At 39.4% G+C, this 14,336-nt stretch overlaps 2 protein-coding genes across 2 annotated transcripts; both read left to right on the top strand.

The window, feature by feature from the left end:
• Window positions 1-8,950: 8,950 nt before the first annotated feature.
• LOC112758567 (uncharacterized) lies at window positions 8,951-11,023 on the top strand. Its single transcript, XM_025807271.2, has 5 exons — window positions 8,951-9,096; window positions 9,176-9,248; window positions 9,313-9,361; window positions 9,446-9,569; window positions 10,672-11,023. The coding sequence occupies exons 1-5, from the start codon at window positions 9,079-9,081 to the stop codon at window positions 10,756-10,758; spliced, it is 351 nt and encodes a 116-aa protein (XP_025663056.1). The 5' UTR covers window positions 8,951-9,078; the 3' UTR covers window positions 10,759-11,023.
• A 2,432-nt stretch (window positions 11,024-13,455) lies between these two features.
• LOC112756821 (uncharacterized) lies at window positions 13,456-14,331 on the top strand. The gene has a single exon (XM_025805438.1). It carries the CDS (start codon window positions 13,456-13,458, stop codon window positions 14,329-14,331), a length of 876 nt encoding a protein of 291 aa, XP_025661223.1.
• The last annotated feature ends 5 nt before the right edge of the window (window positions 14,332-14,336 follow it).

Raw genomic sequence — 14,336 nt, 5'->3', positions numbered from 1 at the left:
CAACGAATGGGTGCAGCTGCACATTTTCTATGAATTAAGGGCTCTCTTATGAGTCAAAGAAGGCCGTAAACCATTCATCCGGAGGATCTTTGAACAAGAAGAAGACTATTGAGGAAGCCATAGATGTTATTGAAACAGTAGCAGAGAACGACTACTTCTATGCTTCCGAAAGAGGGAACACAAGAGGAGTAATGGAGCTAAACAATGTAGATGCTCTGTTGGCCCAAAACAAGCTCATTACCCAGCAGCTGGCTGACCTCACCAAGAAGATGGAGATGAACCAAGTAGCAGCAATCTCAACTTCACCAACAACCCAAGAAGGAGTGAATGAAGAAGCAGAGGGGAGTCAGGAGCAAGCCAACTACATTGGAAATTCACCAAGAAAAAACTATGATCCATACTCCAAGACCTACAACCCCGGATGGAGAAACCACCCAAACTTTGGGTGGGGAGGTGAGCAAGATCAAAACCAAGACCAGAGACGTTACAACTCCAACAACAATGCAGCTCACCAGCAATTCACACAGAGGACATCTCAACACCCCCACAACAACACTTCTCCACACGCTTATCAAAACCAAAACAGCACATCTGCTCCGAATCACTCATCAATTGATGACAAGCTCTCTAAGATTGAAGCCTTACTTGATGGAATATGCCAAGAGATTCAAGAAAATAAGGTGTTCAAAGAGGAGGTGCGAGCCAATATTAAGAACCATGGAGAGACCATCAGGAAGCTGGAATTCCAGGTGGGATATTTAGCTGAGAAGATTCCCAAACCTACTGATAGCTTCCCAAGTGACACGGAGAAAAACCCCAAAGGAGAAGCAAAGAAAGTAAGATGGGAAGATTGCAAAATGGTCACTGTGAGTGATCAAGAGACTGAAGACAAGCAAGGCAAACTTTGCAAACAACCTGAAGACAACTCAACAAAGGAGGAGGATAGAGATCACCAAGAACCAGAAATCTCACAACAAGAGCTGCTGAAGCTCTATGCACCCTTCCCTCAACTGCTCAATGGTGCTGTGGGAAAGAGAATATACTCAAGGTTCCTAGACTTGTTTGCATCTCTGCATGTAAACATACCATTCATCAAGGCAATTCAACAAATGCCTGCATTCATCAAGTATATGAAGGAACTTCTTCCCAGGAAAAGCTCACTCAAAGGAGGCCAGACTATAGTGATGAACAAGGAATGTAGTGCCCTTATTCAACCTGAGTTGCCTACAAAAAGAAGAGACCCAGGGAGTTTTCACATCCCTTGTGCCATAGGTGAAACTATGTTCGATAGAGCACTATGTGATTTGGGGGCCAGCATCAACTTAATAACCTTATCCCTGGTGAAGAGGCTGCAGATCAATGAGATAATGCCCACAGATGTAATCATCAGACTGGCTGACAAAACTCAAAAGCAAGCAATAGGAGTGGTGGAAAATGTGTTGCTAAAGGTTGGGAAATACTTTCTCCCAACAGACTTTGTCATCCTGGACATGGAAGAGAGTCACACTCACCCAATCATATTGGGAAGACCATTCCTAGCTACGGCCAGAGCACTTATCGATGTAGAGAAAGGGGAGCTAATATTGAGAATCCATGATGAACGACTCAGCTTCAATGTTTTCAAACTCTCACAAGAAACAGAGCAAGAGGACAAGGAACTAAGCACAAATGATAATGAGACACTAAAGGAGGAGACAAGCACTGAAGCACAGCCAGTTCATTCTGAGATTCCCTTAATTGATAAACAAGGAAAACAGCAATTGCCACAGCTCAAGAAAAAATTAGAGGAACCTAAACCTCTAGAGGCAGGTAAAGACAGCATCACAACTCCCTTAGAAAAAGAGGTCACCAAGGGGAAGGCAACATCAAAAGGAACAAAGAAGAAGGTACCAAGGAGGTGGAGGAACAAGAAGATCCCTACAGAAGACTTCTCTCCAGGGGATAGAGTTGTCTCAGCTTACTTTCCAGATATTCCCCCTAATCTCCCTACTATACCATCTCAGTTACCTAAGGTCTTCACTATCAATAGAGTTCTTTTCCTAGAACATGTGGAGATCATTGATCCAACCAATGGATATAAGTCCACAGCAAGAGGGGAGGACTTTAAGCACTATCAACCACCTTGATGAGGGAAAAACGTCAAGCTAGTGACGCTAAAGAAGCGCTTCATGGGAGGTAACCCATGTTTTATATGTTTTTAAAATAATGAATAAATCAATGTTTATGAATTTCAACCCAAACTTGACAAACACTTGGTGCAATCTTTATCATGCAGTATATAGTGAAGAACAAGTTTGGTGTTCAAAGCAAACAAAGATGCATGCTAGTCTTGGGAGCTTTGAACAAAACTTTTCATCACATTGCTTCAAACTAAGTTTGGTGTCACCCCATGGTGCCACCAAAATGCATAAGGATACACAAGTAGTTAGTTAGTTGAAATTCATAAATAAACAAATTCTTTTTCTTCTATTTATTATTCTAGCCGTAGAGTTTGATTTTTATGATATTAATTTCCTTATTTTAAATCTTTATAGAAAAAGAAAAGAAGCATAAAAAGGGATTGATTGGACAATTAAATGGGGGGAGATTCCGCCACTTAATGAAGAGCACTACACACATGTCTCAAGAGGGAACGCATGGGGAAACGTTGCCATGCAACATTGGAGAAGGAAGATCCTTGAAGACCGAACCAATCACTCTCATTAAGTGATGATCCTTGTCCTTCCTTCATACACAACCCCGACCGTCCATCAAGCAAAAATCCTTGCAATCCACACCTTCCATCCACTCATGACCTCCCTATATAAGTGAACCTTAGTGCATGATCATTCCTCACACTCAAATTCCCACTCTCCACACTTCATACTTTCGGCGTGCTCAACCTCCTTCATCATACTCTGTCCTAGCCAATCTATTCCTCATCTATCCGTATCCTCCAACCTCCCCCTCAAAACAGCAACTCAATTCATGGCATCATCAAGCTCAAAGAGGCAAAAGAGGAAGGAACCCATGGAGAGTGTTCTTTTCGATGAGAAGAAATTTAAAACTACCTTTTATGAATGTGAATTCGAACGGATAAGGGCGAGAAAGATATTGCCAGAGTTAATCTTCCAAATCAATGCAAATGAGTCACCACAAATTCTGGAGAAAATCGAACAGAGGGGGTGGCAATTTCTCACAAGTCCAGAGGGAAAGATCAATGGAAACCTCATCAAAGAATTTTATGCAAATGTAGTAAGAGAGGATAAAACCAAGGCCCCGACTTTCAAAAGTTACGTAAGAGGAAAGGAGGTGGACTTCAGCCCAAATGCCATAACAAGAGTTCTTCACCTGAAATCACCTCATTTTGATGAGGACAGTTATCAGGCAAGGATAAGTAGAAGCCCTGATAATGATGAGCTCTCAGAGATAGTGGCAGACATCTGTGTTATAGCAGCTGACTGGGAGAGGTACACAGATGGGAGACCCAAGTTCATCAAGAGAGGAGACCTGAGCCCTGAAGCCAAGGGGTGGTTTGAACTTGTAAGGAGGTCCATTCTACCAGCTGCAAATAATTCAGAGGTAAACATCAATCGAGCTACTATGGTGCATTGCTTAATACAAGGTGGGGAAATCAATGTGAATGAGCTCATCGCCGAGGGGATTCAAGATTCGGCTGAGAAGGTTGATTCAGGTGCCAGGCTTTGGTACCCCAGCACCATCCTCCGCTTATGCAACAAGGCTAAGGTAGTATTTGAGGACAGCAACCCAGACTGGGTGAACACAGGGAGGCCAGTTACACTCGAGCGATTGGTTTATACTACACCTGCTCAGCAACAAAGAAGGCCACAAATAGGGAAAGCAAAAGAAAGAGTTCACCAAGAGGAACCCCATCAGGAAGAATATCAACAAGGAGAGTATTCTGATCCAGCCAACTTGAACATGAGTCACCTTCTAAGAGCCATTGAGGATTTGGGGATGAGACATATGGAAGGACAAGAGCAATACTGAACCTTCAAACCAACTGGCTGAGCCAACAGGAAGCATGGCAAAAACAACAAATGGAGCAGCAGCAAGAATACTACTCCCGGCTCACCCAAGCCATCAACCAAGTGAATGAGAGGCAAGAGCTTCAAGAGAAGCACTTGCAAGAACTCAACCAGCGGCAGATAGCCCAAATGAAAACTTTCAATGAGTTCAGTGTACTCAATGAAGGAAGGTAACTACATAGGGAGGAGTTCTATGTGAACACTCAAGCCAAGTTGAACTACATGACTAGTAATATGCATCAGCTATACTATGCCATCCCTACATATGATGAGGTCCAAAAAGATTTTGTAGAACAAGAAGAGAGGAAGGTGAAACAGCAAAAGGAGACACTCAAGAAGAAGATGGAAGATGGTGGTTTCTGGAAGAAGCTGCTTGGAAAAGGCAAAGGAAGTGGAAGTACAAGCACTCAAGAGAGACACAATGAGGACAAGCAAGGATGGGAGCATGGGCATCCACATGAATGACAGGTGGTGGAGTTCTTTTTGGTCCATGTTTTCTATGCTTTAAATAAGGAAGATCTTGTATGAAATAGAACTTGCTTCCATGTTATGTTTAAACCTTTTTCAATTATGTCTTTTAAGTTTTTGGTATTGAAGAAAATCTCTGTGTGCTAGTCTTTATGTCACTGCATCCCTACTTTACTTACTTGTGTGCCTGTCCCTTTTAATCAAATGAAGAGAGAATGTTTATGTTTCAAAAGACCAGAGTGGAGCTCACACTATGGAGTACATTCATGAGTTTGTGGTATGATCATAAGTTATCTAAGTTGGTTCAACCATAAGGTGGGATGACAACTATCTGGCCTGAATACTTTGCTTTGAATATACTCATGAGACTAAGTATATGACAAGATCCTAATAAGAGAAAGAGAAAAGAATAATGAAAGTGGAAAAAAACAAAAGAAAAAGAGTAAGCAATAAGGCTAGGCACCAATGGTTTTGATCTTAAGATATGTGTCTGTGGTGTTCCTATGTGAGGGATCTACTTGGATGAATAAGCTCTTAGGGGTGCTTTATCACCTGGTAACTTGGGTTAACTAACCCGGGATTATTAGCTGAAAGTCCATTATCAAGAGTAACCCTCACCACAGAGCATTTAGTAACCCAAAGAGGTGCTGGACACCAAGGTCTCAAGAAGGAAAATAAATGAACTATATGCCTGTGGTGTGTATGTATGGGGGAGAGACTTGAGGGAGTAAGTTCTTAGGGGTGCTTCAACACCTAGCACCTTGAACCAACTGGTTCGGGAGTGTTGGCTGAAAGCTTATCTTAAAAAGTTGCCCCCTTACAGAGCACTTAGCCTAAGAACACCAATCTGAAATGACAATAAAGGGATCAATGAATAAAAGTCTCATGGGATGTAAGCAAAGTGAGTGTTTTAAGACATGATAAAGGTCTGAAAGCCAGGAATGAACCTAAGTTGCTATGCATGAAACCACCATAAAATCAGTGATATGACTTCCACAAGAATGACTCATTGCTCTTGGCATTCCATTCATCATTCTCTTGTTTCAGTACTTGCTTAGGGACAAGCAAGCTTTAAGTTTGGTGTTGTGATGTCAGGGCATCTTGGCCAGTTTCACTGACCCTTTCTTTACTGTTTTTAGGTTAGTTTCATGCATTTCCTTAGGAAATAAGCTAGTTTTGGGTAGATATTCACTTACACCTTGATTCAAGCATACATTGTGCATTTTACATTATTTAATGAGGATTTTGCATGAGTTTAGTGACAAATTGTATGTTGCATTACCCATGATTTGGACTAGAACTTTGATGCACTTTATTGCTTGATTTCAGGACCAAAGGAAGCAAGGAATGGGAGGTAACTTGCAAAGTTAATGAGAAAAGTGATTGCCAATAACGCTCTCGAAGCCATCATTGACCACGTTAAGAGTCACGTTAACTAAGTTAACGTGAACTCTAACGTGGAGAAGGGAAGTTGAGCCAACATTAGTGACACTTAACATTGTCACTAACGTTGGCAAATGCTCATAAGTGGCCATGTTAGAGTCCACGTTAACTTAGTTAACATGGCCTCTAACGCTAAAGAGGGGAAGAAACGCCAACGTTAGTGACATTCAACATTGTCACTAACGTTGGCCTAAGGAGAAATATACCACGTTAACTTGGTTAACTTGGTTAACGTGGGAGCTAACGTAAGAAGCAAGCATGGTCAACAACGTTAGTGACACCCAACATTGTCACTAACGTTGGAAGCAACCACACAACCCCCAAGGAGCCACGTTAACTTCCACGTTAACCTAGTTAACGTGGAAGCTAACGTTGATGAGTGAAAGAATGGCCAACGTTAGTGACACTCAACATTGTCACTAACGTTGGGGATGGCTAAGCATGGCCACGTTAGAAGCCACGTTAACCTAGTTAACGTGAACTCTAACGTGAGACATAGGGGCACCTTGGAACGTTAGTGACAATGTTGAGTGTCACTAACGTTCTCGAAGGATGACAAGCCCACGTTAAAGAGCCACGTTAACTAAGTTAACGTGGGCTCTAACGAGGGAACAAAGGGGGCTTTTCAAAGTTATTGGAAATGTTAAGTCTCAATAACGTGTGCGAAGGACTTAGAGGCAACATTAGTGGCAACGTTTATGCCACTAGCGTTGAAGTTAACGTGGCTTTTACTTAGTAACGTTAGTGAGAAAGTTGATTGTCACTAACGTTCTTGAACTCATATTTTCACTAAACGTTAACACCCCTAACGTCCTGAGCTAAAGTCTCTGCCCAATTCACATTTTCTCTCTGCAAGTAAAGCCAAGCCCAAATGAAGAAGAGAACTGCTTCAAACTCAAGATCCAAAGGCCCAAGACTTGAAGAGCCAACTAGAAGCTGAGAGAAGTAGTATATATAGGAGTAGCTTTGAATTGTTAAGGAGTTCTGGAAGTTGGAAAAAGAGAATTACTCTCTGTATTTTACTTTCTCTGCAATTTCTAGTTCTACGATGTATTCTCCATCTTTGTTTTCATTTTCTAGAGCTATGAACAACTAAACCCCTTTCATTGGGTTAGAGAGCTCTGTTGTAATTTGATGGATCAATACTAATTTTCATTATTCTTCTTCTATCTTTTCTCTTGATTTTACTTGAAAGCTTTCGATCTTCATCCAATTGAGTAGTTATCTTGGAAAAGAAGCTATTCAAACTTGAATCTCTTTTGAACCTTGAAAGAGGAATGAAGAGATCAAGCTAGAAATGCTTTCTCATGCTGGACCAAATTGGGTTTGGATGGGTATGTGACTATAACCCTCTCAATACTTGATTTGGAAAATGCATGTGGTATAATCAGTGACCATACTTCATCTCTTCTCATGAGCAATTGACCAAGGAATTGGATATTGATCAAGATTTGAGAGATTGAATTGCAAGAAATTGTAATTCAATCACTTAAGATTGCCAAGGAGATCAATGAGTGCATTGATTGAGGAAGAGATGAAAATGAACTTGATCCGGAGAATTGCAACATCTCCTAAGCCCAATGAACTCCCCATCTCTGATCTTACCCATTCTCTTTAATTTCTGCCATTTACTTTATGAGCAAATCCCCCATTCCCATTTACAATTCTGCAATTTATTTTCAGTCATTTACTTCCAGTCCTTTAATTCTAGCATTTACTTTTCTGTTATTTACATTCCCGCCATTTTATTTTCTGCAACTCTCAACCCAAATTCTGGATTCGCTCAACTAGAACATTCTTCTAATTAAAGTTGCTTGATCAATCAATCCCTGTGGGATTCGACCTCACTCTATTGTGAGTTTTTACTTGACGACAAATTCGGTACACTTGCCGAAGGGAGATTTGTTGAGAGACAAGTTTTCCGTGCATCAGCGGTATTTATTCGAATCCGATCTGAAAATTGTGGATATAGATCCGATCCGCAAAGCTTTTGGATCGGATCGGATCCGCACACTAATCGAATCGAATTGCGGATTTTGTGTTGGTATCCACATATCCGCAAAAATAAAGAAATAAATAAGTAAATATTCTTTTTATGTTTTATTTCAACTAATAATTATTTTATCATATATTTTAAATTATTTTAATTTATTATTTAAGAAAAATATGTTTAATATTATTTTAAGAGTAAACATATTTAAAAGAATAGAAAAACATGAATTTTATTGATATTATTTTAAAAAAAAGCTTTTAAAAATATTTTTGTGTTTTGCGGAAATATCCAATATCCAATCCGCACACGGATCCAACCTTAAAAACTGCGAATATTGGATCCGATGATTTTAGTGCGGATCGAATCGAAATTTTGGCTATATCCAATCCGATCCGATCTGATCCGCGTTCACCCCTAAAAAAAATGAATTGTTGTTAAAAAGACAATTATCAGTATTTTGAAAATGATATTAATAACGGTTTATTATTAAGATCAATATTAAAAAATAAAATTAGTCACCAAAATTTATATTTTGTCATTATATATTATTATAGATAGATAGATTATTATTATTATTATTGAATTTAATTTAGTTTAATTTTTACACAGTAATAATATAAAAAAAAATTCACATAACAACCAATCTTATATTGTTGTATATTTACACGAGTAAAAATAACTAATTTTTAAATATATTATTTAAAAATTTATCTAAATATATAAATTTAATTAAATAATTATATAAAATTTTTAAATTATTAATATATTAAAATTAAATTTATTATTATTAAAAAAAAAAGAAAAAAAAACCTTGGCATTAAAGTGAATAGTTTAATTTTAATTTACTAACAATGTAAAATATTTTATATAATTGTATAATTATTTTCATTATTTTTGAATAATCATTTATCATAAATATAAAATATAATTATTTTTGTTAATATGATTCTATCTAATTAAATATAATTAAAATTAAATTCAACTTAAAAAAATTATGTTAGTATGAATAGATAAAGATATCTACGGATCTACCGGTAGCTGTAACTGTAAGTAGGATAGAGATAGTTTGGTGGTGTAAAGGGTAAAGCAGAGTTGAGAGGACTATAAGCATAGCAAAGAGTAGAGTTGTGAGTTGCGACGCAGATCATGATGCGATACAAAGAGGTTCCATTTTCATCTCTTCTAACTTCAAATCTTCTGCTTCGTCTCACATTATTATTAACTGTAATATCAATTTCCACAGGAAAAAGAAGCCAAGAAGGAAGCTTTCAGAAAATACCTTGAATCCAGTGGAGCCGTCGACGCTCTCACCAAAGGTGTACTTCCCCCCTCTCCCTTTCGATCTTTGTTTTTCTAATAACTGTATTTACTTTTATGCAGTTCTTGTTGCTCTTTATGAGCAAAACGACAAGCCTGCTTCTGCTCTTGAGTGAGTTACCCTTTTCAATTTCACCTATTATTGTGTTCTGAATTGTGATCCGATTTGTTAATTGTTACGCTCATCACTCATCAGGTTCATTCAACAGAAGCTAAGCTGTCCTTCCATCTCAGATTATGAAAAGCTGCAAGCAGATTTCTCTGATCTCCACAACAAATATAATGACCTTTTGGCTGCACATCACAAAATTTCCAAAGAGGTTCCCCTTTTTATTTTTGGCAATTTTATACCATGATTTGAAATTTGAACTCCACAAGACCCTATATGATATCATATTGTCGCATGAATCCACTTTTCTTCTCAAGTGTTTGTGGCTTTGCATAACATTACCAAGGCCCACTCATTCCTTGCCAATTGGATTATATTTGAATCGTTAAAGTGTACAGCATGATTTTGTAATTGTAGTTTATATCTATGTATGTCAATCACATTATTTAACAAGCTTTACATAATGATCTCAAATGCTATATACGTTTGTAGTTGAAATTTAATCTATGATGAACACTGCTATGGCATATCAGTATGTCTGCATATCCTTTAGTTCCAATTACTTAGAGATTTTATTATGATAAAATTTGTCTCGATGGAATGATTTCCGCTATGTTTGATTAATTTTATCTGGAACTATAACAAGGGCATAATTAGGGTAATTTCTACATGGTTAGGTGGTAATAGTTAGGACTTGGGATTCAAGATGGCAGGGGTAGTAAGCATTCTTGTGTTTGCGAATAAAGCCGATGATAAAAGTAGTATCTTATCTTGTTATCTTTGATTAGTATCAGGAGTGTGAACATGCTGTGGTTTGGCAGTTGGCATATATTAACTACAAACAGAGGGAATGGAGAATAAAACAGTAGTATTAACCATGAAGTTGAAGCTTCATTAGTTAGCTGCACTTGCAGAAAAATGAAGGGGGATGGGGTCTGAGGAGGAGGAGGAGAGAAAAAGGGGGGAGGGGGGGAGGAAGAATAAGAAGAAAGAAAGATGTCAGTAATAATTTTCTCTTGTCTGTAAGTTGTGTCCAAGTTGCATATCCATATAGATCTTCTGTAGGCCAAAATATAGTCCATGTTATAGTTATAGCCCAAAGAAAAATGGAAGGTTTTGTAACTATTTTGTGGCTTCCTATACATCAGGTGGGATTTTAGACTTTGCTAAGTTTCTAATTCATTTGTGATTTATGATTTTGGCTTGTAATCTGCTATTCCAATGTTCCTTTGATTTTTATTAAGCGAGAATACTTGTTTTCTTCTGGTTGACTTACTAAATCACCATACCATGTCTTATACTTACTTTGGCAGTTAGAAGAAATGAAAAGCTCCCATGCCTTGGCAACCACATCAACAAAGGAAACAACTGAGAGTGAATCCCCAAAAGATGGGCTCTAAAGCTTCTCCGTAAATAATTGACGACAATTCTTTCTTATGTGTCTACTTTTTACCCAGTGAGAGACTAATTGATTTTGTCAATTTGTTCATAATTCATTGTTCCTTGTCTTTGCTGTATTTTGTTGTATTCACAAAATAAAAAAGAAACTTAGCTTGCTTTGACTACACCTACGTGGCTACGTGGTTATGTTTCCAAGCTCACTTCTTTGTCATACCATCAAAAAAGTTTGCTTTCTATAGAATATATCACGATCGTTATTTAGTATATCTGAATATTTATTATAAGATATTACGTTTTTATTGTTTCGATTCTCTTATCACCTATAAATATCGTTTTATATTGTATCATTTTACATACAACTAGAATACACACAAATCCTTTCTCTACTGCTCTCTTATCTTTCTAACAGTGTCAAGTGTCAACAACTGCAAATTTGAGTACATCAATTACAAGTTATATCCATTAGATAGATAAATGATAATGGATAAGTTAGAATACCAACTCTAAGTTAGAACTTCTTAGTTGTAACCCTTGTTTCACATTCTTTGCACTTTCACATCAATAAGAAATTACAATGTAAAATGCAATGAGTAAAGTCTTTCACATTTCTAGCAAAACAAACTTTTGTCATTCAACTGATAAATTTAGTACCCTCTATATCGTTTTCCTCACTGTGTTGCGGTTTCTGAATACTATCATTCAAAATTTCATAAGAAATATTTCATTGTCCTTTCAGTTCCCAATCTCGTATTGGTCAATAAGTTTCCTTGGTATAAAGTAAAATTGGCCTAAAATATCCTTATATCTTTGCCGGGGATCAAATAATATTTTAGACCAGAAGGATATAATTATTAATGGATAATTTAGATATATATAGAAATATTATCCATTAAAATAATCAAACCTCAATTATGTAAAATAACGGGAGAAAAGAATACATAACCTAATCTGCCCGTTATAACTTGGACAGTTGGACTAACTACGGAGCAATAAGTTATAATTCGGATATAATTCTCATAACTCACGCTATATGTGTTACACCAATTTAGCAATTATTTCAATTTATATCATAAACGGTTCAAAGATTTTGTAACGTACACTTTATTCTACAATTCCTATAAAACTATGATCACAAAGAGAAGGTATGATCATTGGTCTCTGATAAAGTCTTGTTACTAGAAAATATGCCCACTCTAACTTAAGTGTCAGCGAGCCTTTGACAGGTATTCACGCCGCCATCCTAAAGTACTGCCGATTGCCGAAGAGCTAATCTCCGACCCGGAAGTTTGAAAGAGCCATCACTCGTTTCACGTGAATATACCAGAACATAACTATACGTCACCCTTATCCTCGGTCGTCCGGAGTGCTCGGCACGTGGGCAAATAAACTCGGTTTCGCGTCAGCCGCCCGAAAAGCTCGGCACGGAAGCAGACAGCAACGGCCTCACCCAGTCGAAAACAAGAGACGTGCTCAGCAAACCTAATCACCAAAACAGAATATATCATAACCAACCTACAAACTAGGACTTATCCACTAACAGGTAAAAACAACTCCTATAAAACTGAGCTAGTATCCTCGGTTAGCTCTCAGGTTCTATCACTCTCAATCTTCTACTCTTTACTTTAAACTCATTCACTGAGAATCATTACTGACTTGAGCGTCGGAGTATCTTGTGCAGGTATTTCCGTCGCGGTGTTTGACCTCGGCCGACATAAAGCTCTTCCTCTTTGGTGGCGACTTACTCGGAAGCGCTTAAGCTCGGCCTCCCTAGTGTTCAGACGAACCACTTGGCGCCCACCGTGGGGCCGGAGTACATCTAACCCCACTTTTTCCTTCGTTTAGTCTTCTACTCTATTTTGCAGGATTCCCGATCCTCAAACATGGCTGACAAAGAAAGCCCACAACTCTCACAGGACGACCTCCTGGCTCGAATCGCCAAGCTTCAGGCGGAAGTACGAAGAGTAGCCGAGCTGTCTACACAGAACAACGGAGAAAGCTCCAAAGGCTCGGCTCAAGGCGCTGCAAAAAACTATTCCATATGCCTGCTCTGACCGAGATCTTTGGAGATGATTCCGTACTCCAATTCGGTGGTGGAACCTTAGGGCATCCTTGGGGAAATGAATATACAGAAAAGACGGTTCTATTTCTATTCTATTAGTATTCTATTAGTATTAGATTAGTATTAGTTAGTGAATTCGGCTCAGTGAGTTCTTTCTTTCGTGATGAACTGTTGGCACCAGTCCTACATTTTGTCTCTGTTCTGTGGACCGAGGAGAAAGGGAGCTCCCCTAAGTGTTCCCGTGGGCGGAGCAACTCTAGGAGGAATTTTTAACGTACTTGGCGAACCTATTGATAATTTGGGTCCTGTAGATACTCGCACAACATCTCCTATTCATCGACCCTTAGGTTTTCGAGGCATTGGATTCTCACCAACGTTTGCGTTACTCAAGCCGACATTCTCGCTTCCGCTTCGTCCACCACTGCTCGCGCGGGTCCTTTCCTCTAAGACCCTTTAAACATCGTCCCGCCAAAGGAGAAGCTCAACCTCGACAACCCCTTCTCTGAGGAGATCACAAATTACCAGATGCCAAAAAACTTTACGCTGCCCACCGCACTGGAGCCGTACAAGGGGTTCGGGGACCCCCGAGCCCACGTGAAGAAGTTCCAATCAATGATGTTCTTTAACGGCCCTAACAATGAGCCCGTTCTCTGCCGAAAATTTCCCCACCTACCTCGATGGTGCTGCGTTACTCTGGTTTTCTAAACTTTCTGCAGGTTCAATTTCCTCCTTTGAGGATCTCGCTAGATCATTCATTGATTATTTTGCGGCATCAAGAATCTACGTACATGGATCGGACTATCTCAGCACCATCAAACAGGGTCAGCACGAGAGCCTGAAGGACTACATGACCAGATTCGCTGACGCCACTATAGAGATCCAGGACCTGGACCCGGCCGTTCACCTGCACGCTCTCAAGGCCGGCCTCAGGCCCGGCAAATTCCAGGAGACCATTGCCATAACAAAGCCAAAGACGCTAGAGGAATTCCGAGAAAGGGTGGCAGGCCAAATGGAGATCGAAGAACTCCGAGAAGCCCAAAAATCGGACAAACAACCACATCGGAGAGACGAAGAAAGAACTTTCAGATCGCCAGGCAGCAGAGACACTAAGAAACTTTCCAAGCCCACGTCGAAATACAACACATACACCAGATTCAATACAAGAAGAGAAAACATCATCAGAGAAATCCTCAACGCCAAAATCATAAAGCCACCAGCTCGAGCAGGGAACTACCAGGATCAAAGGTTTGTGGATAGGACAAAGCATTGTGCCTTCCACCGAAAGTTTGGTCACACCACGGACGACTGCATCGTCGCGAAGGACCTCCTGGAAAGGCTGGCATGCCAAGGGCTCTTGGACAAATATATCGAGAGCCGGAAAGGCAGAAGAGGAAACTCGGACAGGGTTGAGAACAAGCAAGCAATGGCCGATGACAACAAAAAAGAGAGGACGACTCCTGATCTACCAAGAGGAGTCATTAGCCACATATCAGGGGGATTCGCAGGCGGCTGAGAAAC

The sequence above is a fragment of the Arachis hypogaea genome, chromosome 16, assembly GCF_003086295.3.
Source record: "Arachis hypogaea cultivar Tifrunner chromosome 16, arahy.Tifrunner.gnm2.J5K5, whole genome shotgun sequence".
In the NCBI taxonomy this organism is placed as follows: Eukaryota; Viridiplantae; Streptophyta; class Magnoliopsida; order Fabales; family Fabaceae; genus Arachis; species Arachis hypogaea.
The sequence above is the reverse complement of the archived record's forward strand: the minus strand, read 5'-3'. Positions and strand labels throughout refer to the sequence as shown.

Bases quoted from the DNA above. Each gene is read 5' to 3' on its own strand.
- LOC112756821 (XM_025805438.1), top strand. From the start codon at position 13,456: ATGAGCCCGTTCTCTGCCGAAAATTTCCCCACCTACCTCGATGGTGCT.
- LOC112758567 (XM_025807271.2), top strand. The intron at 9,362-9,445 runs GTGAGTTACCCT...ATCACTCATCAG, and splicing joins AAGCCTGCTTCTGCTCTTGA to GTTCATTCAACAGAAGCTAA. The intron at 9,570-10,671 runs GTTCCCCTTTTT...TTACTTTGGCAG, and splicing joins ATCACAAAATTTCCAAAGAG to TTAGAAGAAATGAAAAGCTC.